Here is a 20,397-nt window from a genome sequence, read left to right as displayed (position 1 = left end):
CACTGCGGTAGGGAAAAGCCCCTGCAGTGTGTACAGAAAAAGCTTCGTGCCAAAGATGAAAAGAGGTTTTGTGCTCTTCCTATAACACTAGCATTGAGAGATTCCATTAGGCAGAAAATTCCAAAATCTTCTGCAAAAACTACACAATGGCAGTCGACCTTGATGTGTACAGACAAGTGAGGCTCCCCACAACCATCCTCTCTGCTCAACAGAATATTTTTCCTCCTTTCCCCCCCAGATCACTGGGAAAGGTGGTCTAGGTTTTTTCACTGCTTAGCTTAAGGATTTAAACACAAAATGAACTACTGCGTTGAATTGTTAGTCTGCCAGATGGAACCCTCTCAAAATATAGAGATGATGCAGACCAATACCAGCATTCCTCAGTTAATGAATCTATTGCTAGCAAAGCTCCTTTTCACCAAGGCTTTTTGGCACGCATGGCTAGAACTGTATTCTTTCCAACTCACAGAGGCATGCATACTCCTTGTCTGCAGTAGACAGAAGCATACCAATATCTCCGAATCTGAAGCTTTTCACACCTATTAGGGATGTTAACATTCAACTGCTTCATTCTCACAAGTGAGGATGAATAACTTCCAGGGTTTCCTCCCTTCTCCATAGAAAGCAAATATTTATATGTAGCTCTTGCCCAGTATCCACATGTCCTGCAAGCAGAAATACACTTTTGGGGGAGGAGCGTGAGAACTGCAAGGTTCTGTGCAAAAAACACTGTTTCCAGAAAGCAAGCATGTTTTTTGTGCAAGTCTGCTGTTTTCTACAGAAGTTAGTAGTGTAAAGCGCTCTTGCACTATTTAAGCTTTTGTGTGTGTTCAAGATTGCTATTTTCTACCAAAACAAAAACAGCAAATCCTCACATGAAAGCCTTGTGCAAAAAACAGTTGTGGGAGTCTGGAAACACTGGCCAGGATCCTGTACAGTCAAGATACAACTACAATAATGGCATTCCATCATCATACTAATGTCTGATGATGCCACCCCTCAAAAACTTGCCAGTGCATCAGCCAAAGGATTTCTGAAGTCTTGCAGATTAGGATGCTGGGAAATGACGTCTGCGGTGCTCTCTTGCTTGCAGGGTTTACTGAGAAGAGATAGTTGAAGGGGCCTTCAGGGTCCTGCTGCAACTCATTGCCTGCATTGACAATACAGAAATAATCCAGGTTGACACCACTTTAACTGTCATGGCTCAGTGCTATGGAATTTTGGGAATTGTAGTTTGTTGTGTCACCAGACTCTTTGCCAGAGAAGGCAAAATGTTTCACCAAACTACAATTCCCAGAATTCCATTGCAATGAGCCGTGGCAGTTCAGGTGGTGTCAACCTGGATTATTTCTGCCATACAGATGCAGCCCTTGTTTCAGTGAACCCCATGACTGAGATAGTGCGGCATAGCAGCATATGCCACTTCCCAGCACCTCAAACTGCAGTGCTTCAGAAACCCTTTGGCTGACTCACTGCCAGGCAGAAAGAGTAGGTGGTGGTGGTGGTGGTGGGGAGGCATTTAATTGTTAACAACTGCAAACATTAATTTTCAGCAATTACAAGATCGTAAATTCATCTTATTGTAAATTCATCTTATTGTCCCAGCAAGAGCTTTTTTGTGCAAAATCCAAGGATTCTCATGCAAAAAAACCCATGTGTATTGATGCAAACAATAATTTCCTGCTCTGGGATGTGCAAATACTGGGTTGAAACTGTGCAAATTTCTCATTGTTGCATTTTTCTTCATGGCCAAGTTTCTCAAGTGTTGGGAAACCCAGTTTTTGGCCACTAAAAATGGTGAATACTCTTTTCATGTCTAACACCCATCCAGCCCCACTCCAAGCACCCCATCTCCCTTGTCTACCAACTTGAAAGATGTTTCCTAGCAGCAGCATTGGGAAAGATAATGGAGAGCCACAGCTGTAAGCTGGTGAAGGAAAGCATGCTGGAAAAACATAGGGAACCAGCAGTCATATCATCAATGGTCTCAATATCCCCACAAGGAAAGCAGCTTCTAGTGCCATATTGGATGGGTGTCTCTGCTTTAAACAAGGCTTCTGTTGTCCAGGAAGCGCTGTTTACTTTGTTTGCTGCATATGTGCACAAGGTGGGAAAGAGTCTCATTCAACTGTAGCAACGTGTGCCACAACAAGCCAAGGCAAGCCAAGCTGACAAACAGCAACCGCCTCCAAAAACCTTTACTGATCATGCAAACAACAGCAAAACAGTGCGAAAAGGGGAGAATACCCACTTGCCACAGCAACCACCCTACATATGTTAAAAAGAAAAGAAGCACAGATCTTAAACCTTGGACACCAAAATAAACATCATATGAAAAGTGGAGGCTGATGAAAGGAAAGGTCAAATGGCCCAATCGACTGTAAGTGAAATTTCTCATGCCTTGGATATTCTTCCAGAAAATAATCATGATTTCGATTGAAGCTGTTATGGTGAGAAGAACTGTGCTCAGAACTTTACCTTGCTACAGAGAAATGCTACTGTATGTAGTCAAAGAAAAAGGCAAGGCAGACAGAAGTGAATGCATTTTGAATGAAACATCGATATGGTCTACAGAAGATTAAAAATGTTTATTTTACTTCAGAAAGATTAATCTGACCTGGTTGTTTCATTTCACAAATGCATAATGATAGTTCTGAATAAAAAAGCCTGATAGACGATATAGAACTGCTTTTGCTCTTCTTGGTGGTGGTGTTGAAACATATTGATAATCCTTCCAAGTTATTTCTGCCTCTAGTACCACATTTTCTGTTAAAGAAATAAAGCTGAGGAATGTATCTACTTTGTTAAGAACAGTTGGCCCTCCGTTTACGTGGGGGATCCGTTCTGGACCACTCCGTGAAAACAGAGACTCGCACTTATTCAAGCCCCATAGACTTGGATGGGGCGCGCCCCTGTGACTATACGCATGGCACATGCTGCAGGGGTGTGCCCCATTGAGGATAATAGAAGTCACCCCTCCGTATATAATCAAGAACATGGATCTGTGAGAAAGAAGGGGTGACTGTATACTTGTCATACTATCTAGGCTTTGGAATAATAAAGTTATGTAATAAATGGGGCAGTAGAGGAAGGCAATGGGAACCCTCTTCTGAACAAATTTTACCAAGAAAACTCCATGAAAGGTTCACCTTAGAGTCTCTGTAAGTCGGAAACAACTTGAAGGCACACAACAACAGACTCTTTTATATGTGGTAGCTTTACTATCTGGGTTGCATTGGTTTGAGTGTTGGACTAGGACACTGGAAGACCAGGGTACAAATCCCAGCTCAGCCATGGAAACCCACCTTGGACAAGTCACACTCTCTCAGACTCAGAGGAAGGCAAAGTTACCCCATCACAACAAATTATGCCAAGAAAACCCTGCAACAGGCTCATTATAAGTTCATCATAAGTCAGAAACAAACTAAACAACAACAACAAAACTAAAATGCTTTGATTGTGATTTCCTGCATGGCAGGGGGTTGGACTGGATGGCCCTTGTGGTCTCTTCCAACTCTATGATTCTATGATATTTTGGGCAGGTTTAACAAAGGCTAATCATGGAGGAGAAGCTGGTGAAATATTTTTCCATCAGTGGTGCTGGGAGAAGGGCACTTGTTCTTTTCTGCACCCCCTACATCCCTTATATGAAATATAACCTGCTCTGGAGGGTTAGGAAAGATTTTTGGAGGGTTAGGAAAGACAGCTAGCATGATATAGTGGTCTGGGTGGTGGACTAGGGCCCTGGAGACCAGGGTTCAAATTCCTATTCAGGCATGACAACCCAGTGAGTTTGGGCAAGTCACACTCTCCCAGCCTCAGAGAAAAGCAATAGCAAAAGCCCCTATGAACTAATCTTGCCAAGAAAACCCTGTGATAGAAATGATTTGAAGGGACACAACAGCAGCAGCAGCAGCAGCAAGAAGAAGAGAATTCCAGGACATATGGTAATGAACAATGTCCTTTTGTGCAAGCATAACACCAAATTTAGGACAAGAATGTGTATTTGTCATAAAATCATCATAAGATCCATTTCTTGCATTAAAGGATGAAAGCACGACTGTGTGTAAATAATAAATAAAAAGCAAACGCTTCAGGATGGAACTTTTCTTCAAAGAGGTCAGGCTGCTTAAGTTAATAATTAAGGAACTAATTTATCTGAAAACCCACTGATTACAGCTTTTTAGTCTCTGTTTCTGTTCACTCAAACTACAGTCTGTGTGCCATTATCTTAAGCAAATGGAACAAACTGGGCTACTATTCTTACTCCATAAAACAAAGAAGAGTGTTAGCATCCAGGCTCCTGAAATTTAAGCTGAACTAATAAGAAACTAAAGCATGGAGAAATCTGATGCCACTCTTGCAAACTGTTATGGGCCAGGCTCAGTTTGGTTACCCTCAGGCTTTTAATTCATTTTTTATTCTCATTTTGTCGGTCTTATTATAAAGCAACAATTCCCCCAAGAAAATAAACCAACATTGATTTATTGGAGACTGAAGGGAGAGGTTGTGAATAAAATAAGAGCATGAAGACTGGACTTTCTTGCATGCTATGTAGACACGATTTGAGCAAAACATGGATATGTGGGATCTGAACTGCCTTACAACCACTATTCAAAAAGTACCAAATTCAACAGTTGCTAATAAATCTCAAAAAGAAAATGAAATTTCACATAAGTTTCGGCAGGTCAAGTATTTCCATTTACAAGCTTTGCTGAAAAACTGTTTTCAATTGTTTGTCCTTACTTGGGCAGAGTTTAGAACAAAAACAGAATTACTTGAAAAAGTAAGAAATGGATGTAAAGTTTACAAGAAAATAGAATACCGCAATGGATACAAAATTTAGCTTCAGAAAAAAAAAATACTAATATCTATTTGAAATTTGAAATATTTGAAAACTGGAAGTTTTCTAGTTCTCATTGGTTTAAAAAGATCTGCTTTATAACCCTTCAACAATATCGGATGAATCAGATGACTCAATATAGTTTGAACAAAACTTTCTGTGATTAATAATTTTGGTATAACTCTTTGGCCCCCTCTAAGACTTTGTTGTCGTTGTTGTTAACTGTGGTCAAAACTGTGACTTCAGCTTATGGCAACCCCCCGAATGAGACACCTTCAAGTCATCTTATCATCAACAACCCTGCTCAGGTCCTGCAGATTCAGGGTCATGGCTTTTTTGAGTCTATGGAGTCCATCTGAGGAAATGGGAAGGGTGGAAAATAACTTCAACGTTGTTGAAGTATATAGATGTTATATCTTTGTATATACTTTTAACTTGTGTATAATATACTGTAAAAATATAATAATAATAATACTGTGGCTTTCCTTTTTTTTTCTGCTACCATCTACATCACTAAGCCTAATTCTCTTCTCTTGTGAGTCATGTCTTCTTATGGTATGTTCAAAGTATGACAGATTCAGTTTTGTCATCTTGGCTTCCAGAGAGCGTTCAGGTTTGATTTGCTCTAGGATCCGTTTATTTGTCATTTTAGCAGTCCACTGAGTCTGTTGAACTCTTCTCCAGCACCACATTTCAAATGAGCTGATTTTCTTCCTATCTGCTTTCTTCACTCTCCATCTTTTAGAACCAGTTTCCAATACAACAGCATGAACAATTCTAATTTTAGTATTCATCTTAAATAATTTAGATTTATCTTAAATCACTGAGTATCTTAACTAGTTTCTTCATAGCTGCCTTTCCATGTTCTAGTCTTCTGGTTTTTTTAAAAAAAAAACTGCTTTCTGGTTAATGGCTGAACCAAGGTATGGAAAATCTTGAACTATTTCAATGTCTTCATCATCTACTTTAGTCATGTAAATCATCTGTGGTCATTATTTTTATTTTCTTAATGTTCAGGAGTAAACCTGCCTATGCACTTTCTTCCTTGACTTTCTTCAGTAATTGTTTCCGGTCTTTGCTATTTTCTGCTAATGGTATGCTGCCACCTGCATATGTTAAAGTATTTATGCTCCTTGCTCCATTTTTCACACCTTCTTCCTCTGAGTCTAATCTGCTTTGTGTATGATATATTCACTGCATAAGTTAAACAAATAGGGTAATAAAATGCAGCCTTGCCCGACCCCCTTCCCAAGTGGAAATCATTATGCTTCTCTATATCCTGTCCTGACAACACAGTTGGCTCTCATCTTCCATGGGATTTTGCTATCCTCAGTGCAGTGTCCGAAATGGAACCCCATGGATACGAAGAGCTGACTGTAGTCTCTTCTCCTGAGTACAATTATACATCAAAATAATGTGTAATTGGGATAACTCCAAGACTACCAAAACAAAAAATGAAATTACAAATGAATTTACATGGAGGATCCGTTCCAGACTCCCCTGCATAAAAGCAATACTGCAGGACCTCAAGTCCCATTGTTTTCAATGGCAGTGTGCTCCCATGTGCTGTGCTGTGTGCACACCATTGGTGCATGCACCATTCTTTTAATGGGGCTTGCCGTCCATGTGATGTCAAGTCTGCAGGCATGCTGTATACAAACTAGATAAATTATGCAGATGTATCTACTTCTGAATCATAGAACTGAGAACATTTTGAGGCAAAATTCGGACTAGTTGGACAGTACAATACAGTACAAAACAGCCCTAATAAGAGACATGCCAAATTAAAACCTATTTTCCATATGTCTGCTTTAGTAATTTTTCTTTATTACTATAAAACAGTAATGAATGGGAATGTACAATTCATGCAGAGGTTTCACACAGACAGCACCAGATATTTATGATGTCTCCAGGCAAAGCACAACCTTGCTGTTTCACAGATCTAAAATTATTTATGTTCATAGTAACCGACTTGAATCAAATCCAGTTTAAATTAATACCACCATTTAAAAAACCTGCAACAGACAAGTATAAAAATATCTCATCTTTATAGCACTCTGTCTTCCTGCTTTTCTTGTAGAGACATGAGGTAAAGCTTAAACAACAGTGTTAACAATCAATCCATTTCAACTGTTCTTTGGCACTGAAACTTTCTTGGCCACCTTGTGGGATGGACTTATGCCAGGTCAGACACAAGGGGAAGGACCCTGCTTGATCTTTTTGGTGGCTTTCAGTATTACTGACCATAGCATCCTTTCAGAAAGGGAGTCTAAACCTGGTGTTTTTCATTTCCTATTCTTGCTTTCTGTAGTACTATTGTAAAACTGGGGGTTCTTCAAATTTCTTTATACCTTCCTCTTATATATAGGTTTCTGCTTTTCCTATATAAGCAATGAATAGTTTATTTGCTGTGTATCTGCCCTGAGAGTGGGTGGGAAATCAGGACAAATGGATGCCAAACTGTGATGTGTAACTAAATTCTAATTGTCAAGTTAAGAAAGAATTGTTGGGAAGGAAGGCAAAACTTGCTTGCTTAGAGCTGCTGTTTATCTGTCTAGAGCCATATTGCCCCAAGTTGTTATAGTGTTATAGTGACACATTAGTCTTGCTATTGCCTCGGCTTTATCACATGCCATTCTGTTGTCTTCCCATGTGAGATCATTTGGAAATTGTTTCTTTTTATTAACACATATACACACGTGCACACACACACACATCCGTTAATGACCTCCTTTCTCACTTCTGTTGTATTACAATTTCTTGTGCAAATGTTCAATTGCACATTTATGCTGATTTTGGGTGGTGTGTGAGCATGGCTTAGGTGGCATTTGCTTAACAGTGATCAGAAGAAGAGAAGGGGTGGAAGCCAAAAGGGGAAAACGTTGTACACTACCCCCTCAGCCCACCTACTTTCCAGCAGAAAAGCCCAGTTTCTAAGCCCTCTCCTCTTCTCTCTCTCTCTCAGCATGAATGAACGCTGCAGTGGCAAAAAGATTATATAGGTGTGATAGGGAAGAGAGTAGTCCTGATTGCGTAGTGCTTTTAAAAACAACTCTCTTTTAGTGGGAGAAGACTCTAATGCAATTAGGGCCCTTAGTGCCACCAATGTGCATAGTTCTGTATGAAGATAAACAACATTTCTCCACTGCTTGAATTATTTAATGGGCATGTCACCTGTGGTCTTTTTCCTCTGTTGCACTACTACCTACACTGGTATGGTTCTATCAGCCTAATGCATCAACAGCATTTCAGACATGGTGTAGAAATCTGGAAATTTGAGAAATCAATGTTCATATTCATATTTGAAATGTCTCTTTTTTCTTGTGTTATCCAGAATGAAACTGTAGAATCCGACAATTCAACGGAAAAGTTTCTGAATTTCTGCTAAATATTTACACCTGTCATCAACGCCAGCAGAACTGTAGGTGATTGCAGAATTATTGAACCTTCTACTTTGCAAAACAGAGGCTCCATATGATTTTTGCTTCCTAAAGTATCTCAGTTTTGTTGCACATTCTAAGAATCTCTGCCACCTACCGCTTCTCGGAGACACAGCTTCTTTAGTTCCTCCAGGCGCTGGCGCAGTGTCTCCTCTAGAGCTTCTTGCCTGGATTTCAAGGCAGCCAGCATGTCTTTTTTCGCAGACTGAGAGCTATCAGACTCTTGGGAACCTGTCAACAAACAATTACAGCATTAGTCCAGCTGGCATTAGAGCAAAAATATGGGTAACTAATAGAGCTGGTAGAAATGGATACTTAGAAAAAGACCTAGACAATGAAAACAAACAGGTGTTTCACTTTATATATGTGTTTGTTCAAAATATTTTCTCAGCACCATTGATGGATTTACATAAAAGCTAAGCAAACTACAATTTATGGTTATGACATAACTCAGGTTACGAAGGGTCCTCTTAATACAGAAATATTGCTAAATTTTAAGTTTGACAGTACTTTTGGACTGCACGCTTTTGGTTACTGCTTTGGAGCCTCCTCACCCTGAAACACTGTAGAACCTCAGCACATCTTAATTCAGTCCTATTCAATGTTTATACTGACAGAAATAAACTACATGTCTTAGCTACACAAGATACTTTCATTCATTCTGATTTATGGTCATGCAATTATTAACACTCTCCACAACATCTGCAAAGACATCTCACCCACAAGAACATTTGCAAAAAGTTACAATTACAACCACTGTTTCTGTCTAAAGCCTTGCTCCTGCACCAACTAATGTCATGTGCCTGCTCATGCAGCTGTGCATTGACCATGCTTCTCTTAAGTTTCATAGAATCATAGTATTGGAAGAGATCTCAAGGGCCATCCAGTCCAACCCCCTGCCATGCAGGAAGACACAATGAAAGCATCCCGCCACCGACAGATGGCCCTCCACAGTCTCTGTTTTAAACCCCCCAAAGGAGACTCTACCCTACTCTGAGGTAGTGTGTTCCATTGTCGAACAGCTCTTACTATCTGGAAGTTCTTCCTAATGTTCAGGTGGAATCTCTTTTCCTGCAACTTGCATCCACTGCTCCATGCCCTAGTCTCTGGAGCAATAGAAAACAAGCTTACTCCATTTTCAATATGATATTCCTTCAAATATTTAAACAGGGCTATCATATGACCTCTTAACCTTCTCCTCTCCAGGCTAAACATACCTAGCTTGCTAAGTCGCTCCTCACAGGTCATGGTTTCCAGACCTTTTACTATCATGGTCACCCTCCTCTGGACATGCTCTAGCTTTTCCACATCCTCCCTGAATTGTGGTGCCCACAACTGGACACAGTATTCTAGGTGAGGCCTGACCAAAGCAGAATAGAATGGTACTATTATTTCCCTTAGTCTAGACACGATACTTCTGTTGATGCAGCCTAGAATGGCACTGGCTTTTTTAGCTGCAACATCCCCCTGCTGACTCATGTTCAACTTGTGGTCTACCGGGACTCTTAGTGCCCTTTCACGTGCACAGTTGTCATGTCAAGAGTCTCCCATTCTATATCTGTTCAGTTCATTTTTTCGCCCTAAATGTACACAACCTTACATTTCTCTGTGTTGAAAGTATGTTCTCTATTCCTTCATCCAAGTCATTGATAAAGGTGTTGAATAGCATTGATCCCAAGACAGAACTCTGTGGCATCCTGATAGTCATTTTGCTCCAGGATGAAGAGAAGCTTTTGTTGAGCTTGGGTTTGGCCATTCAACTGATTACAAATACACCTGACAGTTGCATTGTCTAATCCACATTTTGCTAGTGGTTACATATAACCACTTCACTATCTGGCTTGTCACAAGTACCTTCACACACACATACATCCACCATCATCCAGTGGGAGAGATGGGCAGGCCAACTCCAGGCCTTGCCTGAAAAGAAGAAGGGCCCTCCCTCCAGTCCCCCTGTCTTGGTCCAGGCCTCAGAGGGAGAGAAAGTGTGCTGGACTTTCCCCCTTCCCCACTTCCATTCCCTTCTCCTTTTGTGTCTTGCCTGTTCAGATTGTAAGCCTGAGGGCAGGGAAATATTTAATTTAAAATAATATAAGATGCTCTGGTAGCCTTTTAGCTGAAGAGCGGTGTATAAATACTATAAATGAATGAATGAATAAATAAATAAATATAGGTCATCTTCAGCGTTCAGTCAGCAGCTGTGAATGAAAACAGAGATGAGGATAGATTCTTAAACTGGTAACTGTCTTCTATGAAATTGGCCTTCCAATATTGTACAAGCAGGTAAATTACATTTATACCTTCATCAAATTCTTTAAAATGGGATACTGCACTTCCAGGTAAGGAAGGAAGGTTTACAAAAGACAGATTTCACACAATTAGCGGGCATGCGGAAGCTCTGAAGATGGGAGTGCACATGTTCTATGCATACTAGGGAAAGGAAGCTGAACTAAGTTAATGTCTCTAAACTAGCCAAATCCTTTTATCTCCAAGATTTCAGTGAACAGATATGCCTCAGACATACAGTTCTGCTGTTAAAATCTGCACAACCCTTGTAACTCCCACACTCCAGATTCAAGTGATATTCATGTCCTCAATAGGACTAAGTTTTTAGAAAGAAATAGACTTCCTCAAAAGAGAGAATATTTTGTGAGGCTGCCAAAGATGGTCATATAATTTAAAAGTCATATAACAACAACACACCACTGTGACATCAATCTACAAAGGATACAGTTAGATAAGGATGAAATTCATATTTTACATTTTTTTCATTACTTTGCTATAATAAGCATGCAAATTCACCTTGCAAATCTCTCTTAATATAATGGACTCTGTCCTGGTGAGCTGAATACGAACATTCCACTACTACTATACCTATTATTTTCAGAGTGTTTGGTTTTGTAAACTGCTCAGAGAACATAAGCTAGTGGCATAAATATTGTAAATAAACAAATAAATGGTTTTCCACTTCAGATAGAAGATGAGATTACATGTTTGGCTAGTCCATTTTACTGTCTCCCACTTGCAGCAAACTATATAACTGTCATGACATACTGTCACCAGTGTGGGAATCTCTCAGGGAAATGCTTATTTTCTATCAAAAGGGTGCATTTTTGCAAGGGAGAATTCAATCATTCAGCGTTGCCAATTTCCAGGCTTAAGTGTTGCTGTCCAAAGTTTTATTTTTTAATGTTGTTGAGTGTATCAGCTGGCCCTAAAACAGCCACTTCTTCTATTATTATCTAGAATACAGTGGTAGAAACTATTCTGATTTTGCAAAGGTAACTACATATGATAGTCATGATGAGAAATCTGTACTTAGGACAAGAGACTACTGTTAGAATAGAATATGGAGAAACCAAATGACTCCCAATTGGGAAAGGGGCATGGCTGCAACCGTTCACTCTATCTGTTCAACTTGTATGAAGAAAATATCATATGAAGAGCAGGCTTGGACACAGAAGAAGGAGTAATGAAGATATGAGGAAAGAACATCAACAATCTAAGATATGTGGATGACACCATATTACTAGTGAAAACCATCATGCACTTGGAACAATTAATGAGGAAGAAAGTGCAAAGGCTGCTGAACATAAAGAAAACAAAAATAATGATCACAGAGGACCTACATAAATTCAAACTAAACAATGAGGAAACTGAAATAGTAAAAGAGTTCCCATAGCTTGGGTCGAACATTTGTCAGAATGAGGACTGTATTCAAGAAATAAGATGACTAGGAATGGAGAGGGCAGCTAGGAAAAAATTAGAAAGGAGGTAAAATTAGGAGGTAAATCAGGAGAGGGAAGAAGAAGGAAGAAAGAGGCATGGATAACAGGTGAAAAATATATGCCTTTGAAAGATACTGTTAAAGCAAATTAACCCAAAGCAGATTGAATGCCCAGAAAGACTCTCAGCACCAACTATATGATATCATCATTGTCCAGATGTGCAGTTTAGTATGGCCTTCTTGATGGAGTCTGTTTATTTCCTATATGCCTAGCACCCTAAACAATTAATATCCTAACACAGCTGCTATTCATGCTGCATTCATTCGCTTGGCTGCCAGTGTCAGCTTCTCAGCCAAAAAACCGGCTGCCTGGAATGTTCTCAGAGAGCCCAGAATGGGAATGATGGTGCATAGTATTTTCCTTCATGCCAGAATTCAGGCATGATTCACAGTCTCAGGATGTCAGCAAACAACAGAAAGTGACCGCAAACAGCCACTATCTCTCAGCTGTGACTAATAAATAGGATATCCTCCACAGCAAACAGCCAAGATAACAGCTTAGTGCCCATCTGGAACTACTCAGCACAGGATACACACATATATATCCTGTGAGGTGACTGTTCTTCATTAGCTTCTCTTCGCTTGTCTGCCTCCCTGGTGACTGGACAAGTTTGCTATTCATCAAGTGAAATGCTTTCAGTAGAGAGCAACAGGAAGTTCACGTCTAAGATGTGGTGATGGGAAAAGCCCACTCATTAAAGCTTAGAGGGAAATAACCTCTGAATGCCTAAAACAAGTTAAAATATAAGATGGCATGTGAAACAAACACAAACTGCAGAAATGGCAGCATGGTGTTTTGGTTACCCCTTTCCACTTCAAGTGGGACTGACCATGCCTAAGAGTTGTATGAACCTCCTTTGCACTTACCAGTGTGTTCAGATCTTGGGATTGCATGCTATCACACTGCATTTATTTATCATATTGTGCAAACTGTGATTGCTGCCAAAGGGGTATGGCCCAGTTAATTCAAGGTTGTAATACATGTAAGTCCTACCCACTCACTCCAGTTTGGCTTTTTTTGGTGACAGGTAGATAGATGCTTGAATGTCTGTGTATGCAGTGGCTCACAAGTAACATTCTATATTACAGGACCAAGAATGCCAGGCACATTCAAGCCCAGATTCACTCTTGAATCCCATTCTAAGCAGGACCTAGATATTCAGACAATGGACAAGATCTGAGTGTAACATAAGAATTCTGCATGTAGAACTTGGTTACTGCTTCTATTACTGACTGTGGGACTCACTGTTTTGGTGTAATAGCTCTTCCCCAAAGGACATTTCATTTCTGAGGTGCATGTGTGCGAGTGGAATGGAGAAGCCTCTGACTACAGCCAGCTGCAGTCTGACATCTTTCTTCAAGCTGGGGATCTCAGCATATAAATCTATTGGTCTGTGACTGGCTATGGAAACACAGATGCTTCTCATATTCTTTGGGTCTCTACCAGCAACAGAATGGCCAAGGGAAAGTGGCTACCACTATGAAATGGCGAGCTGAAATATGTGTGCAGAGGGAGGGAGAGTATACCAATGTCCACAATTATTGAAAAAATACATACACAAGCGTAAGGTGGAATTGTATAAATGTCCTAGTGCCCACAAGTATTCTCTACGTGTCCCAGAGGTTCCATGTACTGAAGTAGCTGCTGGCTCCTACTGTGAGCCCTGTGTTGTTGTTATGCCCATTTTTATCCCATCTTTCTCCCTATAATGGAACTCAAAGACCCCTTATAAATGATTAAAATCAGGTTTAAAACCATATAGGGACCATCATTTTTTTATCATGAGGGGAAAAAAAAGAAAGCAAGTTATTTAAAAAACAATAAAGCAATCTGTAGAGTAAAGCCATTTAAAATCCATTAAAAGACAATATTTAAGAACCCCAACTAACAGTGCACCATACCAATACAAATCCATCACAGTCAATTCCTAAAAGCCTTACATAGGGCCCAAACAAACAGGCCAAAATAAAGCTGCTTTGGTTCACTTTGAAGGTATGCTGTTTAAATGATGCATGCGTCCTAAGAGACCGGAAGCTGTGCCAAAGCCACACTCCAGTCCTAAGTATTGGAGCGCAGCTTTGGTGCAGCTTTCTGGCCTCTTAAGATACATGTATCATTTAAACAGCAAACCTCCAGAGTGACCTGAAGCAGCTTTATTTTAGCCTGTCTGTTCAGGCCCATAATTACTCATATAGACACTGGGTGTATTCCCCCCTCTTCCTGGCTAATAGAAATTCCAGGAAGGTGATTTTGAAGCAGGATTATGATGGAGAGGTAAAGTGTTACAGAACTTCCTCCACCTGCACCATGACCTTATCAACACCCCCTCAGCTGCTTTTAGAAGGAGGCAATTGTGTCAGGAAAGTAAATCATGGATCTCCCATATAACAGCTGGATGGCACTCTTACTAGCAGACTGGCTTGAGTTAACTAGCACATAGTACAGCCCTCTTTTGACCTAACACAGGGAATTAAACCATGTTTCAGCAACAAAAGTGAATGATGAGAAAGATAAACCAGAAAACAAAGACTGGCCAAGTTCCTTATTAGATTAAAAGGTATTTGAATAGTTCTATTCCAACTGACCTGCATAAAACAAAACAAACAAAACATAGGGAGAATACAACTGTGAAGAAAATAACAGTGGGAGTAGCTCAAGAGTCTCATTACATATAGTAAAAAAAAATACTATTGCTTCCATTGGCTCTCAACTGAGGAGGGCAGAATTCTGAAAGAGAACAAATGATGTAGATTTTTACTTTGGGTCCTATTGTAAACACCCGGACAGTACTCCTGCCAAGATTTTGCATTGTTTTGAACAGCATTGATGCTTTATCTCCGTAACAATGTCTTATTGTTACAATGGATTGATACAATCTGTGTATTTAGAGAGAATGAACAATGCCCGAGAGGCTCTTGAAAATTTACAATCCATGAATGCAGGAAAGTGGCAAAAATCATGAGAGAGGGGCAAAAGTCTGGAAAAGCATTCTGGAAAAGTTTCTTTCATGTCCGAGTCTTCTTATTTAACATTATGGCTTTGCCTTGTCCTGTGGATTTCTGCTTGCAAAACTTCCTTTTCTCATTTTTACTGAGTTATTTCGTTCCCCAATTCTGGCTCTTAACAAAGTACATCTTCAAGTACTGTTTTGTACTGATCCCTCACCAAGACTTCTGGGCTGCTGTTTTTTTTAAAATGCATTTATTACCACAGTCCTCTCTTCCTGTTTTTCTTATTATGATTTCCACTGGTTATTTTAAAAATAAGAGAGGTCACCACAGGTACTTTTGATTTTCTGAAAGAAGCAGCTTCATAAAGTTAAGCATTCTACGGACGACATTGAGCAAAAGTGTTCTACATAGTCCAAAATTAGATTCATGCAGAAACCATGTAACTTGCTGTTTGAAAAAACCCTACATTTTCTTTCATCCCTAAGTTAAAAGATGTGATGTGACAACTCATAATGATCTGATTTTTCTTCCTGCATGAGTGGCAGACGGCACAGAAAAAATGGAGCAAATTCAGAGTTTACTCATGAGGCATCATCACCTAGGATCACTATGGGAGCAAAGAAGAAGAGGTCTGAGAGTTGCATTTTTTGGCAGCAGCTACAATGTCTGTACAGTACATTTCATTCTAGAAGAATATAATTCTAGAAAAGGACACCTGTAACATGGCCAAAAATGCAGAGTGAGTCAATAGACATGAAAGCAATCAAAAGCACATTCCTTTCAGGCATGGACTCTTTGATCGATTGAGACCACTTCCTCCTTTTGGGATGTAATCATTCAGAACACTGGACCAGTTCACTTCATAGGCACAAATAAATATGCCTTGGTGGTTGCTTTGCAACTCATTTCTTCTTTATTAGTATGAAAACCTAACTGCAGATCTTTAACTAGAGCGTGTTGCACTTTTTAACATCATTATGCTTTTATCTGCCTTTTTAACTGTTTTAAATTACCTTACATACTCAAGTATAAGTTGACCTCATGTATAAGTCGAGGGCATGTTTTGGGGGCAAAATTATGGATTTTGATATGACCCGTGGATAAGTCGAGGGTAAAATTTATGGGTGTGTAACAAAGGATTTAAAGGATAAAGCAAAGGCAAACGGGCCAAAGAATTTACAAAATTCTAGGTGCTATTACTGTTTGTGTTCACACTACATGGATGAGAGAATAGAGGGGGGTTTGGTCAGTGCTTCCGGAACAGAATACACTTGTGCCTTTTAGCCGGGGATGGTTCCTTTTTTAAAAAACAAGAGTTAAAATACAGTACTTACCTAGACCCATGGATATGTTGACTTAGGTTTTTGGGTCAATGTTTTGACTAAAATTTTTAGACTTATACATGAGTATATACAGTAATGTTTTTAATATAATTGTTTAATTAAAAAAACTCTCTTGTGCTATCTATTGTTTTAACTATATTTTGGTTTAACTTGTACTGTGAACCACACTGGGTGTAGAAAAGTGGGATATAAATTTAATTAAACAAATAAAACAGCCAGATAGGTAGATAGTAGTGCTAAGACTTTACTTGTACTGTTCAAACCTGTTGATCTAGGAAGTCATAATCAGCAAAATCTTTGTCAGCAGGAATTATTTGCAAGCCACAGCAATAAAACATACTATACTCTTTCTGGCACATCCAAGGGATGTATATTCCTGGCATCATTCCTCATCACTGAATGCTGAATAGATGTAACTAATCAAGTTCATCTGTGTTTTAAAGTTGATGGAATGAGTTCTCTTTTCATTTTACAACAGCACGTCTTGAGAAATTTCAAGCTCTGAATTTTTGGTGTTTCTTCTTACTGCACTTTGGGGGTGCTGGCGGTAAAGGACTTGCAACCACAGGACAAAATATCATTTGCAAAGGATAGCTGTACAGTTCCCCATGTTACAGTGAAAGCCTGCAAAGAAGAAACAGTGACTGCTTTCTTTTACAGATCCTGTACTTTCTAAGTCCAAGTTTGAAAAGCACCCAAGTTGAAATGGCAAAATATAGACACAGTGATCTTAATTGAGAAGGAGAAATAATACACGTCTTGCATAGTGCTTAAACATGCAAGTAGCAGCTTCAAAAGGACTGAGCTCCAGCTTTGACATTTAATAGTGGAAATGTACGCGCATGTGCCTTCAAGTTGCCTGTTGACTTATGGCAATCCCATGAATTTCATAGAGTTTTTAAGGCAACAGAAGTGTTTTGCCAGTTCCTTCCTCTGAAATATAACCCACAGCACCTGGTATTCATTAGTGGTCTTCCATCCAAATACTAATCAGGGCTGGCCCTGTATAGCTTCCAAGGTCAGATGAGTTTTAGTGCCTTTAGGGTATTTAGGCCCTTAATGGTGGATAACCCAGCTATAAATATATGTGTACCTCTTACCACTGATTGGTTCTATAAGTTATGAACTCAGAACAACCTGACAATTCAACTTCTTTGTTTTGTTTGGTACAAGCAATCAAATTCTTTATCTGGCAAGTCTATCCACGACCATACTTTTATTCAGATGAAAGGACACAAAATCATAACATGAGGTAACATTAGTGCAGAACAGGAGATGATGGAAACAGACCTACATTTTCAAAAGCACAGCCTGTGTCTGATCAGTACAACAATTTCAAGTGCCAAAGCAGCAGATGGAATGGGCTGAACCTTCCATCCCACCAATCTTTCTTACAAGCTTTCCTCCCAAACAGCTTCTTTCTCACTTGTAAAATAAGCATCAGTAGGAGAAGAAATGGCTTGGGAGGAGAGATTGCAAGGGAGGAAAGTAGCAAGCAGAGAAAGGGTTCAGAAACCCATCCCTGAACAAGGCTTACCACACTCATCCAGAGACTGGAAAATTTATTTATCAGACCGTAACTCCCACAATCGCTAGCCTAGGTTTCTGGGAACTGTAGTCCAAAACTAACATTCCCAAATTCAGCCACCGAACTCCTGCTTAGCAAAAAATATGGCTCCGAAGTCACAGGTTGTCACTATCACATTAAATTCTACCCAAGGAGGCAGATACCAACAACAACAAAAAACAACAGTATCAGTATGTTAAAGAAAACCAAATAAACCCAAAAGCAGCAACAGCTAGCATTGCTGTTTTTATAAACACAAGGATACTGCCCACAAGCACAGGAATTCCTGAAGGATAAACTGAGCATTTCTTAGGTTTCCCTTATCTTATTCAAACAGTCATGGGGGAGAGAAGCCAAAACAAACAAGCAAACAAAAACCAATCAGCCCCAAACCAAACCAGAAGCTGTATAGCCACTGCTGTTCTAACAAATGAGTCTTGGAACTAAGATTGGATTGTATGTGGTACCCCTGAGGGGCACAAGGGAGAGAAAGGCATCTCTGTCCACATGTGAAGGAAGGGAATTACTGTGCAGGCTCCCTGAGGATATATTTTCAGCCAGGGTGAACCTTCTGCAAGGTAAAAGCAGCATGGATTTTAACACATTGCTAAGACAGAACTCAAAGATGGAATTCCATTTGTGTTCTCTAGTGGGTACTTTTCTCTCTCTCTAATCATTAGCAGATGGCTGTCCTGTACTGTGTATTTCTGTTACTGTAGGCTTTTTGTAAGGCTGTGTAACATCTTCCACACTTTGCCAGAGTTTATGCCAGAGGTGGGGTCAAAAGCAGCATCTCTCTCCATTTATTTTTACTAAAATACTTCTGTTTTCGCAAGTTAAAAAACAACAACAACCCACCAGATTCTCATAGCAAAACTTTAATATCATGGATCAATTTCACTTTTCTAATAAAAACTGGAAACTAAATACGAGACTCATTATTAACAGTAAAAGATTTTTATAATAATAAACCTGTTAAAAAATTTAATAGTAGAATTTCCCACACGTGAGCTTTGTTCCTGACAAGCATTTATATTACGTACAAAAATGGAAAAAGCCATTTTCTTTGCATCAGTTCTAATAAGTGTCTTTCATTAGTGCTAAAATGGTAATTTTAAATAACATACTTAAATGGGATACAGACCGCCCAAAAAGGGTGGTTTCCTGCCGCCCTGGTTTGCTCCGCAAGGGAGCTGCAGTGGACAAACCGGCAGCTCTGTCGTGGAACAAAAAGAATCCACAAAAAGCGGGTTCTTCTTGCCGTGCCTTTGTGACACCGCAGTGCGCCAATGGTGCACTTGCTGCGTCACAAAGGCGCTGGGGCATGCAGACGCTAGGCGTCCGTCATGTCAAAATGGCGGCACCCGTGTGTACAGGGCACTGCCATTTTGATGCCCCCGTCACGTGGTAGAGGTGAGGCCAATATGAACGTTGCGTCCTCGGCCAACCCCTAGCATGTGACGGGGCACCGCAAAGGCCCATCTAAATTGGGCCAAACTGGACCTTGTTTCTACCAGGACTGGTGAAGGCCCTTTGCAGAAAACAATGCAAAACACAGACTTTCAAGTTGCAATGCCAGCTAATGTCAAGTTCCTTCTCTTCTCTCTGGTGATGTTTATCAACAGAACTAACAAATGGCAGCACACCATCACCTTAGTGTGTTCCTGTCATTAGAAGTAAAGCAGAGAAACAAGCAATAAGATAATATTAAGCATTTCTATTATTACCTGATACTTGAATACCACTATCATTTTATCCCTTAATCTTCTCTATTCCAGGCTAAACATATATGTGCCTGTCCAAGGACTGAGGCCTGTTTTGGGTGATCCTCCTCTGTGTCTACCCCAGGGAGGTCAATATACTCTGTATGTGGGCATGGGAAGAAGATCTCTACCATTCCATATTTATGTCTTTGAGCTTCTGTATCTAAATGCAGGACATCTTACATTTATCTCTCTTCAATCTCATCTTGCTAGCTTCAGACTACTGTTCAAGGATGTCACCACCTTCCTGTACAGCATTTGCTATCCATCCTGACATCATGTCACCAAAAATCTGATACTTGCACAATTCTGCCATATTACATTTCTGTATTGTTTTACGTACAACTTTTTATTTTTAGAGATGGGGACTGCAGCATAGCTTCATGTGTATCCTGCCTGTATGTCTTTGCTAGCTGGTGTCTAGCCAGCTTCCAGAAGTGAGATTACTTGGGTAGATTTATCAAGAGGTCTTGTTTGGCCAGAATGTCTGGACTTTAAACTTCAGGAGGTCAATGATAGTCTAAGATTTTCTTTCTCTCTTTAGATGAGCATTGAATAGCCCTGGAAAAATTATATAGGTATTTCCATCTATAGTTACATGCATCTGGTCTTGTACAATATAATATCCCTAATGGGGGATGTGCACATAAAAACATGCCATGTGAGTACATCAGTGTGGATGCAAATTTGCTTCCACAAGTA

General features: G+C 39.9%; 1 protein-coding gene across 6 annotated transcripts in view; it reads right to left on the bottom strand.

Annotated features, from left to right (window-relative positions):
- Positions 1-20,397, bottom strand: part of LOC149312631 (FERM domain-containing protein 4A-like) — a 508,349-nt gene that overhangs the window by 22,960 nt on the left and 464,992 nt on the right. For all 6 annotated transcript variants that reach the window (XM_089525042.1, XM_089525041.1, XM_089525039.1 and 3 more), the window contains one exon: positions 8,381-8,514. In XM_089525042.1, coding sequence (XP_089381168.1) covers positions 8,381-8,514 — 134 coding nt within the window. The remainder of the gene's footprint in view (positions 1-8,380; positions 8,515-20,397) is intronic.

Source organism: Sceloporus occidentalis, unplaced genomic scaffold (genome assembly GCF_023333645.1).
Source record: "Sceloporus occidentalis isolate IW3139 unplaced genomic scaffold, rSceOcc1.0.p SCAF_5, whole genome shotgun sequence".
Classification (NCBI taxonomy): domain Eukaryota; kingdom Metazoa; phylum Chordata; class Lepidosauria; order Squamata; family Phrynosomatidae; genus Sceloporus; species Sceloporus occidentalis.
Note: the sequence above shows the minus strand (reverse complement) of the source record. Positions and strands in the feature narration are given on the sequence as shown.